This window comes from Callorhinus ursinus, unplaced genomic scaffold, assembly GCF_003265705.2.
Source record: "Callorhinus ursinus isolate GAN/ISIS: 27379988/994484 unplaced genomic scaffold, GSC_fseal_2.0 scaffold2, whole genome shotgun sequence".
Taxonomy (NCBI): domain Eukaryota; kingdom Metazoa; phylum Chordata; class Mammalia; order Carnivora; family Otariidae; genus Callorhinus; species Callorhinus ursinus.
Window position 1 is genome coordinate 2,100,409 of NW_027397064.1, and position 19,397 is coordinate 2,119,805.

The 19,397-nt window shown below is 46.3% G+C and overlaps 1 protein-coding gene across 1 annotated transcript in view; it reads left to right on the forward strand.

Annotated features, from left to right (window-relative positions):
- Window positions 1–13,364, forward strand: part of COL6A3 (collagen type VI alpha 3 chain) — an 80,526-nt gene extending 67,162 nt beyond the window's left edge. Inside the window, 5 exon segments of the mRNA XM_073876754.1 lie at window positions 1–347; window positions 1,275–1,538; window positions 2,555–2,650; window positions 11,735–11,899; window positions 12,547–13,364. The exon segment at window positions 1–347 is cut by the window's left edge and continues 17 nt beyond it. Of these exon segments, the coding sequence (XP_073732855.1) occupies window positions 1–347; window positions 1,275–1,538; window positions 2,555–2,650; window positions 11,735–11,899; window positions 12,547–12,587 (913 nt within the window). The 3' untranslated portion in view covers window positions 12,588–13,364.
- Window positions 13,365–19,397: the final 6,033 nt, after the last annotated feature.

Sequence of the window (19,397 nt, forward strand, 5' to 3'; positions counted from 1 at the left end):
AGTGACCACCACGACCAAACCAGTGACCACCACGACCAAACCAGTGATCACCACGACCAAACCAGTGACTGTGGTAAATCTGCCAGCCTCAAAGCCAGCCGCAGCAAAGCCAGCCCCGCCCAAACCAGCCGCTTCGAGACCCGTGGCCGTGAGGCCCGTGGCTGCCAAGCCTGAGGCCACCAAGACAGCCACGGTCAGACCTGCAGTGGCCGCAAAGCCGGTGGCCGCGAAACCAGCAGCTGTAAGACCCCCCGCTGCAGCCAGACCAGTGGCCACCAAGCCCGAGGCCCCCAAGCCCCAGGCAGCCAAACTGGCTGCCACCAAGCCGGCCACTGCTAAGCCGGCGGGTAAGAAAGCATGCTCAGGGCTGCCAGCTTGGGACATCCTCATTTCCTGTGTTCAGAGCATGCCCCCTGAAGCCTGTTTATAAAGCGAATGAAATGCAGTCATTGTTCCAGGAATGATACCTCTAGATGATGCATTTGAGAAGGTGCTGGTCAGAGCATGTGATTGTCAAAACATTGCTTTTTTTTTTTTTTTTTCTGTTAGAAAGCAGTTTTTCTCTTTCCTCTTTGAGGCTCGTGAGCTCCACAGAAAGAGCAGATGGAGTGAGTGTCCCACGCTCTGCTGCCTCTTTCCTCCACTGCTCAGGCCAAGCCCCGAACCCTGCCTCAGGGTTCGGGAAGCATGTTCCCATAGGAAAGAGGCCCCAGGCTGCGCTGTGGTGATAGTGGGGTGTTCCGTGAGCCGACTGGCAGGTCAGAGCCTGGACAGTCAGGCTTCCCCCCCATCCCCCCAGACTGAATATGTGCTAATACTGTCCGTGGGGAAAACACCTTCCAGACGGAATTCGATATGAGGGTAGGTGGGCTTCCTGAGACCCAGAGCAGGGATTCCTTTAAAAGAATTTCCTGTCACGTCCTAAAGTTTCCTGACTTCATGCATTTTAAATGATGGAGCTCATTCCGTCTTGAATGCTTTCCCATGTATTTTCAAAGTCTCTCCTGAACAGGAGTGATTCTCAGTAGAAAAAAAATCGTTTTGTACCTTGCTGAGAAATAATGAGATGATGCATTCCACATTTCACGGACGTTGGTAGCTTCCAAGACTAATATTCCTCAGGAGCTCGAACAAGAAATTCATGCCCCGCTCACCTAAATTTCCGCTCCCCTGCCTGCTGATTCATCTCTTTCTGTTGCTGTCTGTCGCCTGTGGGTCACAGTCATGTAGGGTTTTAAGCTTTATCTCTGCACTCTGCTCCACCTGTCTTCCAGTGAAGGCATCCCGAGAGGTCCAGGTGTCCGACATCACTGAGAACAGCGCCAAACTCCGCTGGGAGAGGCCCGAGCCCCCCAGCCCTTACTTTTATGACCTCACCGTCACCTCGGCCCATGACCAGTCCCTGGTGCTGCGGCAGAACCTGTCGGTGACGGAGCGCACCGTCGGGGGCCTGCTCGCCGGGCACACGTACCACGTGGCCGTGGTCTGCTACTTGAAGTCACAGGTCAGAGCTGCCTACCAAGGAAGTTTCAGCACAAGTGAGTACACGGTCAGCCCCGAACAGTCGGTCCCCGATTTCCACGTGCAGCCTCAAACAGGCCATAAAGGGAACGATCCCGATTCATTGAATCTGAAACAACAAGGTTAGGTTTGTGTGTTTGGGTGATGCCCAGTCTCAGAAATTGATGCAGCAGAAGGCTGGATTCCTTGGGAGCTCTTGCCCTGCCCCTGGGGTCCTGAGATACTTCATGGAGGAAGCCAGATCCATCTGGCCCGAGGGCAGCCCTTGCTCTGAGAGAAAGAAATAGGTCCACGGAACCTGGCCGGAGTCTTGACTGCCCACCATGACCAAGTGTGTCTCCACGTTCGGTGAGCAGAACACACCACCAAGACTCACTGGCTCCTCAGAGGGTAACCAAGCCCTGGGAGTCTTACCAGCCCAAGGCCAGGGGACGTCCACAGCCACCGTGCGAAGGGCCGCAGGGCTCCCCTCCCTGGCCCGCCATGCTGGTATTCTGCCCTCCGTGGCTCTGCCCTCTGTGGCCCATTGTCCCCCTCGCTCCTCCGTGGCCCTGAGGCCCGAGACCTACTCTGGCATGCATTCCAGTCCCTGTTAATTACTCACACCCCTGATCTTCTAAAGTTCTCCCAGATTCCCCCACCTCACCTTCTTCTTGACCCGTGTTGCTCCTGGGATGCGGAGGGGGCCCACATTCCTTTCTCTGTGGGCCGGTGTAACTCGGATCAAGGAATTCTGCCTGAGGAAAGGGAAATCCCAGCAGTCACCATGCAATCCAGGAAGATATGAGTGCAAAGACCCTTCAACCCCAGGGCTCCATTTTCATGGATGGAAGCAGAAGCGCTTATGTGGGAAAGGTTCAGAGATTTCCTCCATTTGCTTGTTGAGATGAGCGGAACCTGCAGACGACAGACATTGGTAGTGTCTGGAGAGACTTTGTAGGTCTCGCCCTCAAGTGAGCCGTCGGTCCCCGAGAATTCCTAAGCCCTTTAGCTTCCGTGTTTCCAAATAGTTGCCTGTGTTTTTCTTTTATAGAGAAAGCTCAGCCTCCACCCCCACAAGCAAGGTCGGCTTCTAGTTCAACCATCAATCTCATGGTGAGCACGGAACCAGTGGCCGGTGGCGGGACAGGTGAGTTGTGAGAGCGTTAGGTCCGTTCGCAGCGCTGAGAGAGCATCCTTCCAGACACTCTCAAGCCTTTGAAGCCTGGGTTCTGGGTCGTCCACTGGGGTTCTAATTCTCAGGCAAGCCCGACTTCTGTGGGGAAGTTCCCAGTGGGCATTCTGTGGCCCAGTGTGGTCTTCTTCTGCATAGTCCAAGTTGTAAATGGCCACCTTCCTTTCCTGTCACCAGACTCTTCAAAGGTGCTTTGGGGCTAGAGCCGGGAATTCATGTGTCTGTGGATCGGATTCTCCTGTATCTCCCGATGGGGTTAGAGTTGATTTGTGGCTTGTGATGCCGGAAGCATAGGACTCGTTCCCTCAGTGACTTAATCTAATAACAACTGCTTAAAAGGGCACAAAGCAACACAGATTAGAATGCATGAAATACATGGGTTTGGAAGTGACCCCTGGGTTGGGCGTTCTGGTCCTAATTCCCTAAGCACACGACCTGCCTTAGTCTGTCGTCCCCCCGTCTGCGTGCCTGAGCCCGAGGTGTGCACATTTCAGTCAGTGACGAGTTACACCTGTTTCTGAAACTGACAACTGTTTATATGCTTTTGTTGCTGGGCAATGGGACCCTGCGACTCTGTGTGACCTCAACCCTCATTCAGTGGAACGTGAGCTTAGATTGTTCGCTCATGAGAAACTGATTATCGATACAGTTGATACGCTCGGCTTATGGGTGTTCTGCAAAAGATGTTGGCAGTAATATCCAAAGTCAAAATTCCGTGGGCATTTACATATGGTATTGTTTTATGGACCCCAAAGCAAAAGGTTTCCACTCACTGGGGACATGTCCTTATTCTTTGATGTGTTGGCCACTGTCCGGAGGACGAAGGCATTTCTCTTTACAATGTTTATTTCTGTAATTGACTCTGATAAAAGGCATTTGCTGAGGCTCACTGCTTTGGTGCTGGATTTAAAAGCCCTGTGCTTTCTCAGTATGCACTGCATTGTCAGAAGCTCCGACACACTGCTTTCTGAGCCTTTCTGGAGGATTCCTCATTTTGCTCTTTCCTCTATAAGTTTTGAAAATGATGTCTGTTTCTCCATCTTACCCTTTCTGTAGAGACTGCATCCTATCCCATCTGTGTTTACATAAAATTGGATGATTTCTGACTCCACACACCCATCTCTTCGCGGCCACTTGGGGGGAGAGACCTCTTGATTCTTTTAGTTGTTTCTAAGACAATCTTCTCTGTTGTTAGAATATTCTGTTCCATCAATGGACTTCCCCTATAGCCATGTCTGTGTGTACATCTGTATTTATTTTCTGTGTCTGTATGCGTATCTTATACTGTATCTCTACGTCTGTGTCCATCTGTCTGTCTATCTATCATCCCTTAGTTCAGCCGCAACCATCCTGACATGCAGCGTCAGGAGTTACTGGAAAGAAACTAAGTCAATGCAGGAATTGTGGAATTACAAACATAGATGTGCAATTACTCTAAGCCAATGAATTACTTAAGAGAACTGAAAAAGGTTTAAAATAATTCGCTTTTGGACACAAGTTTAGGAATTGGTCTGTGGTAGAGACAGCCATGTGTTTTTCAAACTCTTGCAGCCTTCCCATTGGGAAGATTGACAGAAAAGCAAGACATTCTCTTCTCTTGGTCTAAATTTATGGGAACGATTCAGGAATTCAAGGTAGACTGGGTAATTAAACTTGAACTTGTTAGGAATTGCTTAAAAAGATTTTATACAAACCTTTAATGTTCTAATTTTCAACTTAAATTAACACAATGGGAAGTAGGGTTTGGGACGGAGAAGATACCCAGACCTCTTCTGCCTCCTCGATTTCTGCACAGAAGCAATCTTCTGAGACCTGCATCAGGAGACCACGGATGAACCTTTGTGCCCTGCACTGGGGCATCTGTAGCTCTAAGCCACTCCGGCTTCCTGCCTCAGTCACCTGCATGGTGAATGGGTTCCCAACATGGTGCTTGAGCTCAGACAGAGCTCCCAAAGATATGGTCAGGACAGATGAAACTCTAACTTCAAAGTCACTGAACTCTGTCTCTTGTTTCCCACTCGCTGGGAACGTTACCCCTCACAGAGTGTAGGAAATACAAAATTCCAGCAAATCCAGTTCTTCACTGAAATAAAATGACTAAGAGTAAGTTCCATGGTGAGATTTGGGCATGTTTCTGGTTTTCTTATGTGTGGTCCAGAAGGGACACAAATATATAAAGGGTATTTAGTTAATATAAACAACATAATCTTTAAACAAGAATCTGGTTGGCCTCTTACGTTTGTTGTTTAAGACTGAGTCATAGGCTCAGAGTTAGGAAAGTCCTTTGAATCCAGACCTTTCCCGCTTATGTCTCCTCTCACCACGTGGCAGAGAAAAGGGTTTTTGTCCGGGCTTGTGAGTCTTCTATGGCTACAAGTAGTTAGATACAGATGATTCTAACCTTTCTCCTTCATTGTGGTTACTACATAACCTCAAGCCCAGAACTTAGAGGTTCTTTAACTCTTCCCTGTGTGTGCCCGTGCATAGCTGTGTATTTCCCAGCTAGTGATTCAAGTCAGTGCGAAGATATAACTTGCTTTTTTAAAATTTAAATTCAGTCAGCCAACATACAGTAAGTACATCATTAGTTTCAGATGGAGAGTTCAGTGATTCATCAGTTGCATATAACACCCAGTGCTCAAGAACAAGACCCTACATAATTGATCACTACCCCTAGTCCCACAGTAACAAAACAGCACTTTGCTGCAGAAGGCCCTTCATCTTCTACATTTGCTCAATGCACGGGCACACACACACCCACACGCCATTTTTGAGAACTCTTTTTGAAGGAAATCAATTTGATATTTACTTTAAAATGTTTAAACGTCACGGGCGCCTGGGTGGCTCAGTTGGTTAAGCGACTGCGTTCGGCTCAGGTCATGATCCCAGGGTCCTGGGATTCGAGTCCCACATCGGGCTCCTGGCTCAGCGGGGAGCCTGCTTCTCCCTCTGACCCTATCCCCTCTCATGCTGTTTCCCTCTCTCTCTCTCAAATAAATAAATAAAATCTTTTAAAAACATGTTTAAACCTCACAATGGAATCAGGAGTCAGAATCAGGAGATGAGAGCTTCCTCTCTCTCTCCCAACCTCCTCTCCCTCCCCCACCTCCCCGCTATAATTAAGTCGTCTTAGGAATTTTCCCCAGGGAGAAAGGCTTTTCCATGGTATTTATATTTTTGCAGGTAGAAAAAGAGTGACAACGAATCACTTTATTAAGTAACTTAAAAATATACTAACTGTATTCATGCTCCGTAGTTGCTTGCGTATTTTGCATCCAGATAGCGATTACCATACCATGCAGTATTTCTCCAAAGATGTCTTTTCTAGACAATGCAGGCAAATGAAGTTTAAAAGCTAGTTTTTATCTGTAGACACGAGTGCAGTTTAATTTCTCTTCTTTTCTGCATTACCAGTTAATTAGAAACATGGTTTGTAGTTACAGAGATGTATCCCTGTCCCAGGATTAAATGTGAGATTCTTTTCTTTGCCCTATTTTTACCTCCACGAATAAAAGATTCTCTGGGGTTTGATTCTACCTTAAGGAACTGCATTTTGTTATAGTTTAGCACTTTGGATTTAGAACACATGGTGACCAGTGTTTGAATCTGTGCAGGGATTTGTGGGCAAAACCCTATGAAATGAAAAGTCCCCCGTCCATGTCATCGGATGGAGGAGAAGAAGAGCCAGCAGTTTTTTTTTTTTAATTTATTTTTAAAAAATTTTTATTGTTATGTTAATCACCATATATTACATCATTAGTTTTTGATGTAGTGTTCCATGATTCATTGTTTGTGCATAACACCCAGTGCTCCACGCAGAACGTGCCCTCTTTAATACCCATCACCAGGCTAACCCATCCCCCCACCCCCTCCCCTCTAGAACCCTCAGTTTGTTTTTCAGAGTCCATCGTCTCTCATGGTTCGTCTCCCCCTCTGACTTACTCCCCTTCATTCTTCCCCTCCTGCTATCTTCTTCTTTTTCTTTTTTCTTAACATATGTTGCATTATTTGTTTCAGAAGTACAGATCCGTGATTCAACAGTCTTGCACAATTCACAGCGCTCACCATAGCACATAACACCCCAGTGTCTATCACCCAGCCACCCCGTCCCTCCCACCCCCCACCACTCCAGCAACCCTCAGTTTGTTTCCTGAGATTAAGAATTCCTCATATCAGTGAGGTCCTATGATACATGTCTTTCTCTGATTGACTTATTTCACTCAGCATAACACCCTCCAGTTCCGTCCACGTCGTTGCAAATGGCAAGATCTCATTCCTTTTGATGGCTGCATAATATTCCATTGTGTATATATACCACATCTTCTTTATCCATTCATCTGTCGATGGACATCTTGGAAGAGCGAGCAGTTTTAAGGCTTGACTTTTTGTTGGCATAGGTTAATGTTGGACCACTTTGAAATTATGCTTAACAGATATTTATCAGGCATTCCTTTGTTTGATGCAGGCACATACTGGGAGGGGGCTAGTGAGGGGATTATTTGTCCCCCAAATGAGGTCTGGCCCTGTTCAGCATGGAGTTTGGGTGTAGCAGGAAGGCCTGGACTTTGAGGGAAAGGTTGTTTACAGTGGCAGACTGAAGGCATCATTACTCACCACTCAGGATTCCAGACTTTGCAATATTGCATGATTCTGTTTTAAATGGTTAATACTTGTATTTTCTTCAGCAAAACGAAACAAATCCCCACATTCCAAAATACCCCATCCCACTTTATGCTTTCCTCAGGATGTAGAAGGATCACATCCATTTTTCTGTGATGCATTTGCTACCTAGGAGGGCCGTTAGCAACACTTAAACCAATCTTTTGGCAATTCTCACAGCCTTTAAAACTGGGCCAGGCATGTTTGTAGCCCACTTTGTTGCGGCTAGCTTTGGGACTGCTAGAGTTGCTAATTTTGGCTTTAGGTTTTTGGCACTCTCTCATCCTCATTTTTGGCTTAAGAGGACTTGGATAGATATTCTCTATGCATATTACTGCTAAAGGCAAAGCTATGAAGTTTCTAAACAACACACAATTCTTTTTCAGAAAATATACTTTTTCCAATATTACAAAGAGAATCCTAAGTTATTGGCTTATCCCATACCAATTGCAGAAAAGTTTCAATGCAGAAGAGAGCCCAGATATTCACCAAGTGTGTAACATTCTTTTTTACTTATTCTAGAAATTAACCATCTGTAGAAATAACCACTTTGAGCAGGTGTTAGTAAGTCAATTACATAGCTCTGAAGGAAGTTCTTCAATGTTTTACTTATTTTATTGATTCTAAGATTCACTATTTTCCCCTTGTAAAACTTCTGAAATTGAAGTGTGACTTACAATTGATGACATGTCATGGCTGTTGACAGTGTTTTGTCCTATTTAGGGGGATATAAAATAATAGTGCACAATGAAATTAAGATATCTTAGATTTGACAAAATACAGTATTTGGTTGGCTGTGTCCCAGTCTGTCACACTGGCTAGCACCAAATGGTATACTGGGGAAAATAGATGACTTTATGTTAATGGTCATTTATAGAACTAACTTAATCTCACAGACTGAGGTCCATTAAATAGCTATAAAAATTTTCCCTGCTTGGTAGAAGAGAAATAACCCTTTTGAAGGCTGTGCGTTTGTTGTTGCCTGAGGATGTACCTATATTGATGGCAATGTTTGGGTTATGATGAGCCTCACAGGGCATTTGGCATTTTTTTTTTATTGTGAAATAGAAAAGTCCTAAAAAATGAAAATCTATTAGTCAAGATGTAAAAAAAGCAAAGGATCCAAACCTTAACCACAGCTACATTCAAAATAAAGTTAAAATACAAAAAATTTCCTTGGTACCTTTTGAGCCAATTAAAGCTCAAAATGTTGGCTCGGGCATTCACTCATTCAGGCAAATCATACCTGCTTCTGTGGCTGGAAGCACCTGATTCCATATCAACAGTGCTGGATCTGAAGGCTATTAAACCTTCTTCTTGTCTTTGAAACCATTAAATCGATGAGGAGCATGTTTACACATATTTACAACTGTAACATAAACACCCACCCCTCCATCGCACACACCAGATTTGCTCTAGGAAGCACTTTAATACCAGTCACGTGTTGGCTTGGAAAATATCCAAGCTGATAACTTTTAAAATGCTGCTCTTAGACACTATAGAAATCTCAAACTATAAAGAAAAGGGAAGATTTTCCAGTGGAATGTGTTCTGTTTCAGAGAGTAATATCATAGGTATTCATTGTGGAGAATCTAGAACATACAGAAAGCATAAGAAAATGTCACTCCATGGTTGCAGTACTGATGGCCACCATTAACAACCCAATGAATATCCCTCCTGATTTTTTCCACGAATGTGATGCATGGGCATGCATGCACACGTGTGAACATGCACACGTCGTTGTTACAAAAATGGACAGTGTTTCTTGGGGCGCCTTGCACCCCATGATTCTGTTTTAGGATTCCTAGGTTGGCTCCTGTAGCTTCCATGAACAGCTGGGATTCCCTGGCAGGGTTTTCTAGACTTTGTGCTGGTGTCCGTTTCCTCTTGTGCTTGGAGGCTCACTGATGCCCAGTGACCAGTCACTGTTTCACCAGAAAGTTTCACCAGATGGTGATCGGAATCAGGCAACCCCTCAAGTCTACCTTTTAAGATGAAATGTATTGATGATGTTATTCTGGGCAAAAGTGAATCAGGAAAGGTTATTGATAACTTTTACTCCTATTGTCTTTTCGGCTCCTCTTGGGTTCTCAATGGAAGTAGGAGAAAATGGGCACACGGGCAACCAGAACCTCCTCTCAGGTCGAAGAGGACCCCAGGCTCTCTCCAGGCTGTGCCCGAAGGGGTGAACTCATTTTGGAGTGAGCACATGAGCAACTGTTGTGTCCAAAGACTTGTTCTGGGGAGAAGCTCAGTGAGGTCCCTCCAACCACACCTCTCTGGACACAAGACATTTTTATTTTTGTGTCTTTTAAATGGTTATTTCTGCATAGACACAGCATGGGTGAGTCCAGTCTGCATGGCGCATCTCAGAAACCAAGATGATGATGGGAATTTAAAAGTACAAGGCTTCTTAAGGACCAAACCTCTCGTTTTCATGCTTAAAAATGAAGACTCCCACGTTTTGGTCTTTTAACAGTGTGGGGCCCTTGTGAATATGTTTCTCTTGGTCTACCAAATATCTGGGTGCCCACAGTGCCGGCACCTTGTGTCACCTTGAGAAGCACTGTGGGGTCTTGGCAGCGACCCTCACTGGCATATAGGTTGTGGGATGCAAGAGCAATAGTTTGGGGCTGGACAGTTAGGGCGCAAATCCTAGTAAGCCGGAAAAGCCAACCAGTCAGGGAGCAGAGTGTCCTTCCACAGGGCCACCTCAGGCTGAAGTCCCTGGGAGGACTTCCTGTGCCCGTTTTAAGAGAGCATGGGGGAGTGGGCACTGGGAGCATTTGGAACAAAGTTGGAACGAACATGAGCCATGCGGGGGATGTTGGGGGGAAGAAAGGAGAGGGGACGAGGCTACCATTTGGTCTGAGCTTCCCACTAAACGGGGAGCCCACCAGCAAACGAGGGGAGAGTTTTGGTGGTTGAATCATTTTGCCTTGCTCTGTCCCCTGCATGACATTTCTTGAAAGCCAGGCATTCTCCTTCAGTTGTTGACACATTCGAGAGGAAAAAAAAGTTGTTTTCGTAAATTGTCATCATTTTATTCTGGCTTCATTGGTTCTTCCTAGGGCTTTCTGGCTTTCTGGGCCTCTGAAAGGGTCTGCAATTAGGGGATCCTGTGGAGCCCCCAGTCTTTGTGCCTGGGTAATGGCTTCCCCATGTGATCAGAGAGGGTTTTAGGCCAATTCTGAGCCTCAGTCCTGTGTACCCCTGAGTCTGGTCCATGACGATTCACTCAACCTTTGATTCTCTAACCCAAGACTTTGGTTTTCCTTTTACTTCTTGGTGCAATCAGAACTGTAGATGCTCCCAACCTCTGCAGCTGTGAGCAACTCACGGGGGTGGGGACAGAGGCCCATGGAGATGTCAGCCCTGCAGGGGGAGGGCCCTGTGACTCGGGCATGTAGGCTACTCCCATAAACGTGTAGCATCGTCCACTCCAGGGACGTTGGTCAAAGGAGGGTTTATGGTTTTCAGACTTTCGGATAATGGTTGACAGTAATGCCTCTCTTTCCCAGCATGGTCTGGAGTTTGCCAGAAAACTCTGTAAACAGATATTTTACTGTGGAAGGGCTGTAAACTTTTCTTTCCAGGCATCATGGAGAGAGTGTAGCTCTTACTTTGCAGCTGGGCTGCATCAGAAGTATGTATTTAAAACATAAACTTCCTTAACTGGAAAAAGAATGCTTCTGTGTCTTCAAAACAGCTTTGCTCTGTGACATTTTTGCCATTGTGGGTTTTAGATCAGTGGTAGCACTTCTTTTACTTACTTGTTTAATTTAGCTGCTCTCGAAGGCCCTCAGCTACACACACACACACACACACACACACACACACACATCTGCACACAAGTGCACACACTCAAAAAGGAATTTTCTTTTCCACTTTAACTTTTATTTCACATCTGTTTGGCTTTGTCATGAAATGTATGGCCTCATTTTTGAACTGTGTTCTGACAGAACGTAGTTGCTATTTTGCAGAGGAGTAGAAAACGACATAGTTTTATTAAGATGTAGTTTCTTCAGTGGGGCTTTACTATGGAAGGAACTGGAAGGCAAATGGCCCCATGACTGGAAAGGGAAAACACAGTTCATTTCATCTGAAATTATTCAATAATGATGGCTTGCATTTCGTATCCCAGGGAAGTTGGTGAGGTCTTTCCATCAAGGTCATTGTATCCTTGCTGTGGGTGAGAATCACGTGCATCCCACAGCCCGGGGGTGGAGGCAGGGGCCTGGGGATGCTAGGAGGGTTTCCCTCCTCCAAACTCTCCTCTTTGCTCTGACAGCCTTGTGTTGAGACCTTCAGCCCCAAGTGCTGGGGGCAGAGTCCCTCGGGTGTCCTAATGAATGCTCTTTTCTCATCCTGTTATTAAAGATATATGCAAGTTGCCCAAAGAAGAAGGAACTTGCAGGAAATTCATCTTAAAATGGTACTACGATGTGGAGACCAAAAGCTGCATGAGATTCTGGTACGGAGGCTGCAGTGGCAACGAAAACAGATTTAATTCACAGAAAGAATGTGAAACGGTTTGCGCTCCTGGTAAGTGACTGAGGATTCTTTTGGGTTTGTGGCTTTTGCAAATCAGAGAAGAGATCCAGGCCAGTTATTCACCTTATGAAGATATTTGAAAGACAATGATTATGAGAGCTTATGACAGAGGAGGTGGGTGGTATCTTAGATAAGGAAGATAATTCAAATAAAACACAGGGAATTCATTTTCTGAATTATTGTTATTTCCTAAAAATATACTTGTATACTTGGATTCTTGCCGACGAGGAAACACATACCCAACTATTCCTCCCTCTTCATCTTTAAATAATTATTCTTCCTCTCCATACTAGTGTTGACACTGGGGCTACCCACTATCTGCATGATGTTGGCCATTTCAACTGCGAATACGAGAGCCCAGCCAGAGCCAGAACGGGGCGAGCGTGGTGTGCACAAAGGCCCTGGGGCCGGGCGAGGCAGTGAAAGGGCTCAGATTGCACACAGGGCCCCAAACCCAGGCCAGGGACTGCTAGGGAAGCCGTGAAAGGCACTCAACGGAAAAGCGAAGTTAGGGAGGAAAACCAGAGTCCATGGGACAGTTTTCGTGAGAAACCCAGTGTCCTTCTTCGTCAGTAACGTGACTTTTCCCCTGTACTTCTTTCCTGCCCTCCCCCGCCCACCCCTCCATCAATGCTCAGCGCTCGTCAACCCCGGAGTCATTGCTGCCCTGGGGACCTAAGCGTGGCTGACCAGCAGCACATACCTCTTGAAGAAGAAGGAGTCAGCCATTGCAAGTCGTCTCTGTAGAAGCTCTGGGTATAGACATCCTCACAGTGTTCCATTTCCTGCTTTGATTTACACTCGAACTTGGGAGGAACCGTTCTGCCGCATGATCTATCAATATGGTGCTAAATGTGTCTGTGGACCCAACGCTCTCTGTCTCCGGGCAGTTATATCGTATACTTCGAACGTTGTGTAATAGTTATCCACTGCTGGTGTTTTGTGAACATTTCTATAAACTCATACTCCCCCTGGAGTCTCACACTCTGCCTATTTTGGGCCAAGTGTAAGGTCTGGGATAGAACTCCACATTTCACCGCTATCTATATACTTCTGCTTGGTTCATTTCTTCCCTCTTCAGTAAGCACGACTTTAGATGGAAAGCCTTGTAAGGTGAAGAAACAAGAGTCCAGCTTTTTTTTTTAACTCCCCCCTGCCCAATTTCCTAGATTAGATTTCAAGTTAATTTTCCTTTTCTAAAGCCTCTAACAAATGATCTAGTTAGAAGGAAGCAAAATCCCTTAATCTTTGTGCACTGTTCTGGGACCAATGCCTTCATTAAAGGATGAAAAAAGTCATAATAGAGAATATTTTTGGCATTCCTCTAATGTTGTGTTTTTTTGTTTGTTGTTTTTTTTTTTTTGTGCCGGGTTGGGGAGGGTGTTTAATTTTAATTTTAAAAATTTTAGGAAATTTATACAGAGAAACTTTTTAATAAAGTATATTGAAAGTGTCATGGGTTTGGTGTTGCTGGCTATCTTGTTTCCATAGACCTGCTGTCACGAGGACCCCAGGCCAGGGGAACAGGGCCCAGCCCACCAACGGGGCCCAGCCCAGCCCACCGCTCTTCTGTTTCCAGGGGAGGGGAAGACTGCTCTATCACGGAGTGTGGGGAGACCTGGGCTCAGCTCACTGGCATGGCAGCTCTCCGTGGCGCCTTCCCTGCTTAGGATCCTTTCTGGGTCTTTGTGATCTTCAAAGTCAGGCTGGCTTTTATCCTGAACTCTACCTTCTAGTTGGACCCAGAGCCTTGGCCTCCTTACCTGCCTCTTCTTTAAGGTGACTGTCTCCCAGGGTTGGCTTGGCTCCCACCCCACAGGGGCTGAGAGATGGAACACAGTTGGTCAGGACACCCTAGCCCTCTTCTGGAGTCTCAAAGACAAAGCCCAAAGTCTTTTTTTTTCCCTTAAAGACCTTTTTCTCCCATCTTCAGAAGTAACACAAGCAACAAATAAATACATATGTAGGTGGCACCTGAAGCTCACCTGAAACTGAATCAGTTTGACAAAAAACACATCTACTGAATTAGTTACACATCTACTCTGACAAATGTTCCTGACAGCGGCAGGGATGTTGGGTGTGTGCGGAACTGCTTTATGTCAGATCAGGGAGGAATCTGTCAGTTAATCTACAGAGAGGAAAGAGAGGCGGTCAGAGGGTGTGCAGAGCTCCCTGTGATCCACTCCCTATGACTTCCACCCAGATCTTTGAGTGAACTTTCTAAATTCTCAAAATGCACTCAGCGTGGCCCCATCTGCCTAGAAACTGGTAGAAGCACCGAGCTCTGTGCCCGTATCAAGCTGGAGGAGAGATAGAGAAGTAGAAGGATGGGGTGGACAGAGGAGACCCCTGTTGAGAATTTGCAGAAATTTGAGGGAGGACTCAGGACTTCACGGGACATTGGGGATGTGAATTTCCTTGCCTTCTTTGGGACTGAGAGAACCTGTTTGGACATCAAGGCAGCTTCCGGGGAACTAAAAAGCTTCGGGAACTCCTCAGACATTCTCACAGCGAGGGCACCTTTGCTCACATCCTGTGCAGAAACCTTGTGGGGTTCCTCTCCCCATCCCTGTTCGGGGCGAACAACATACCAAGCCAGCACTTCTTCCCAGGGGCCCTCTCTGCCCTCAAGTTCATGCTGACCCCTCCTCATCTTTAAGGACCCCTTTTTTTGGATAAAGCCAACACAGGGGGTTTACAAAGAGCTCAGTGATGGTCATGAATTCCCTTCAAATGGATATTCAACCTGGGTGGGAAAAGTGCATTCTGTGACTTTCTCAGGGATGGCTGCCCCAAAGTTTCCCAGCCCCAGAGGAACACCCCCCCTTTCCATATAAATATGCCTGTGTATGTCCCCTCAAGCTGTGTGTGTTCAAGCCAAGTCCATACCATAAGCCATGAAATAGTCCTTGGCCAGCTACCACAAACTGGGCAGCTAAAACCACAGAGCTTTATTCTCTCACAGCTCTGGAGGCTGGATGTCCAAAATCAAGGAGTTGGCAGGGCCATGCTACCCCTGAAATCTGTAGGAAATCCTCTCGTTTCTTCAATTTCTGGTGATCCGTTGGCTTGCAGCTGCATCCCCCTGCTTCTGCCCCTGTCTGCACACGGCTGTGTTCTCATAAGCACACTGGCCGTATGGGATTAGGGGCCCACCCTAGTGCAGAGTGACCTCACCTTTACTACTTACAGCTGTGGTGATGTGATTTCCAAATATCCTGACGTACTGGGGTTTTAGGACTTCTGACTTATCTTTTTTGGGGGGGAGGAGGGAGTGCACCATTGAGCCCATAAGACAGTGTTAGCATTTCCAATACCCTGCTCCCCACTCGGCCATGATGCAGCTAGGGCCTGCGAGGGCTTTCAGCTGAATCCTATCACTTTCTAGTCCCTTTTGGTTATGAAAACCATCCCTAATGGATCTTAAGGCTGGGTCCCATTGATTTTAAAACTTAAATCCCAGATAGTCTTCACAGCCTTTTGCCGTGAACCCCAGTTCAGGCTAGACTCATGGCTCACGGTGCCTGGTGGAGTTGGAGTGGAGACGTCCATGGCTTGTTTCCTCCCCCATTCTTCTTCACCCTCCAGGCCTGTGAAGTTCTGTGTTGCACCCTATGGCCCCTGGGGGCCAGGCTGACTCTGGCTCTCTGCTGCTGCCCTGCCACCTCACCCTGCCCTGCCCTGGGCTCCCTCTGTGGCAGGATCCCCAGGCTGGCTCTCTGGAGACACATATCAGTTCTCTGGAGGAAACTAGGGGTGGGGGGGTGGGGCTAGTATCCTGTTCCTTCCTGCCTCTTCCTGCTCCACTTCCTGCCCCTTCCTGCCACACTTCCTGCCCCTTCCTGCCATGCTTCCTGCTCCTTCCTGCCACACTTCCTCCCCCTTCCTGCCGCACTTCCTGCCCCTTCCTCCCACCCTAGGAAGTGAGTCCCTTCCTTTCCCCATGGGAAGTGAAAGAAGCAAGCACTGCTTTGCCCTCTAAAGGCCACCAGGACCTGTGCTGTGGTCCTCTTCTGCCTCAGCAGTGACCTGGAGTCCTCGGGGCAGTGTGCTCTGAGCTGGGCCCTTGGTGATCCACTCTTGAGAAGGTAGGATCTACCAGGCAGGCAACACCAGCCTCTTGAAGGAGCGTTATAAGCACAGAGCTCTGGGCCCTGGCCCCCTTTGTGATGGGCTGATCATTGCACTTCCCCTCCTTGCCCTCAGGGGGCATCTAGAAGGCACACTCACACCCAAGGCACCCCAGTAGCATGTGAAGCTCATTATTGACAAATGGACATTTCACTGAAGACACTTTGAGGGTTCTGGAGAGAAGTTTCTCACAGATTCCATACAAATGCTTCATACAAATGCCCTGCTGCCTCTGCCCCAGAGGTCCTCACCCCCAGCAGCTGCCTCAAGTCTCCCCCTCCTCTTTCCTCACCCAGCTGCTTATAACGCTCCATGCCTATGGCAGTTCTGGCCCTCCCCTTGGTGTGGGCACTTTGGGTGGGAAAACAAAAGCCCAAGAGATGGGGAATGATGGGTGTCAAGCTTTGGGCACTGTTCATGGGATATCTATTCACCCCATCACACTAAAAAAAAACCCCTCAGTCTTACATGCGACAAAATGCATCTATTTATGTGTATTTTTTGATGGGCTTTGACAAAAGAATGTACCCCCGTTACCCCCGCCCCCCCCCCCCCACGATGTGCAACATTTCCATAATCTCAACTGGCCATGTATGCAAGTTTCCATGACTACCAGGAAAAAATCAGGGATGCATAAAGATTCTTGTTCAAAAGTATACTCTGTGGCTTTATTTGTGATGACAAAAAAATTCGAGATCATCAAAATGGCCAACATGAGGGGGATGCTTAAATTCAGCTTGCTTTGTCCACAACAAGAAAAAGAGAGTCAGTAAATATGTCATAATGTTGATAAATGGCCCATGCCATTAATCAGTTGTGGTTTATCATAGAATGTTAAAAAGGATACAAATCTGTGTATTTAATATGATAATTGCATATATGTACACGCACACACACAAATATATGTTTCTTTCTTTCAAAGAGAAAATATATTAAAAGCAAATGCAACAAAAATCTCCTGGCCAGCTGCAGTGCTATCCCTTCCCCTACACCTAGACCCTAAACTTCAAGTTGTTTTTTTGCCCCCGTATTAGTTACAAAATAGAGTTGAGCAGCCATCAATGAGTTCAGCTACCCCAGATTTCCAACTGTAGCACAAAGATCCCATTTCCATCTAATTCTGTTTTGTTCAACAGAGACAGTTGGTTTTATGTTCATTCATTTGACTGATACTGAGCACATTGTATGTGTCCCCGAGGGGCTCCCAATCTCACGGTGGGAGACAGAAAAGAGTGGGAAACGTGACAAGAAGCCAGGCTGCTTTGGGAACTGGCTGGGCCGGAGGTGGAGGTGGTCACCAAATCCCAGCAGGGTGGCCACGGGGGACTGGCTGGGGAGTCCACTGTGAAAAAAACACTTGGGGATGGTGATGGAGGTGGCCAGGTGGCTAACTGAGAAGGGTTCTGGGCAGAGGGGACCCTAGAGCACAGAGTGCACCTCAAGGGTAAGAGGAGAGCCGGGGAAGAGCACAGCTGGGCTGCAGAGAGGGAGCAGAGGACTGGAGGGTGCACTGGGGGCCCTGCAAACCTTCTGACTTTCACTCAGTGACACGGGGCTGTTGCTCAGCATGCTCAAGGGACCAGGGTGCTCTGCCATGAATTTTAAAGGGTCCTCTGGCTGCTGAGCGAGGACAAGACATCAGAGCAGTGAGATGGGACACCAGTGAGGATACTGTGGCATAAATTCAGATGACAGTGAGAGATGACAGTGACCAAGACCAAGAAATAGCAGGGGAAATGAAGTGCGGGCTCTGGGGACGTTTTGATCTAAAATATTCAAGAACTGAACCCGGAAGAAATGGATGCATTCCTAGGGTTGTATCAACTACGAAAACTGAACCAGGAAGTAATAGAAAACCTGAACAGACCTATAACCACTAAGGAAATTGAAGCAGTCATCAAAAATCTCCCAACAAACAAAAGCCCAGGGCCAGATGGCTTCCCAGGGGAATTCTACCAAACATTTAAAGAAGAATTAATACCTATTCTTCTGAAACTGTTCCAAAAAATAGAAATGGAAGGAAAACTTCCAAACTCCTTTTATGAGGCCACCATTACCTTGATCCCCAAACCAGACAAAGACCCCATCAAAAAGGAGAATTACAGACCAATATCCTTGATGAACATGGATGTAAAAATTCTCACCAAACTACTAGCCAATAGGATCCAAAAGTACATTAAAAGGGTTATTCACCACGACCAAGTGGGATTTATCCCTGGGCTGCAAGGCTGGTTCAACATCCACAAATCAATCAACGTGATACAATATATTAACAAAAGAAAGAACAAGAATCATATGATCCTCTCAATAGATGCAGAAAAAGCATTTGACAAAGTACAGCATCCTTTCTGGATCAAAACTCTTCAGAGTATAAGGATAGAGGGTGCATACCTCAATATCATAAAAGCCATCTATGACAAACCTACAGCGAATATCATTCTCAATGGGGAAAAACTGACAGCTTTTTCCCTAAGGTCAGGAACACGGCAGGGATGGCCACTATCACCACTGCTATTCAACATAGTATTAGAAGTCCTAGCCACAGCAATCAGACAACAAAAAGAAATCAAAGGCATCCAAATTGGCAAAGAGGAAGTCAAACTCTCACTCATTGCAGATGATATGATACTGTATGTGGAAAACCCAAAAGACTCCACCCCAAAATTGCTAGAACTCATACAGGAATTCAGTAAAGTGGCAGGACATAAAATCAATGCACAGAAATCAGTGGCATTCCTATACACCAACGACAAGACAGAAGAGAGAAATTAAGGAGTCGATCCCATTTACAATTGCACCCAAAACCATAAGATACCTAGGAATAAATCTAACCAAAGAGGCAAAGGATCTGTACTCAGAAAACTATAAAATACTCATGAAAGAAATCGAGGAAGACACAAAGAAATGGAAAAATGTTCCATGCTCATGGATTGGAAGAACAAACATTGTGAAGATGTCAATGCTACCTAGAGCAATCTACACATTCAATGCAATCCCCATCAAAATACCATCCACTTTTTTCAAAGAAATGGAACAAATAATCCTAAAATTTGTATGGAACCAGAAGAGACCCCGAATAGCCAGAGGAATGTTGAAAAAGAAAAGCAAAGCTGGCGGCAAAACAATTCCGGACTTCCAGCTCTATTACAAAGCTGTCATCATCAAGACAGTACGGTACTGGCACAAAAACAGACACATAGATCAATGGAACAGGATAGAGAGCCCAGAAATGGACCCTCAACTCTATGGTCAACTCATCTTTGACAAAGCAGGAAGGAATGTCCAATGGCAAAAAGATAGTCTCTTCAACAAATGGTGCTGGGAAAATTGGACAGCCACATGCAGAAGAATGAAACTG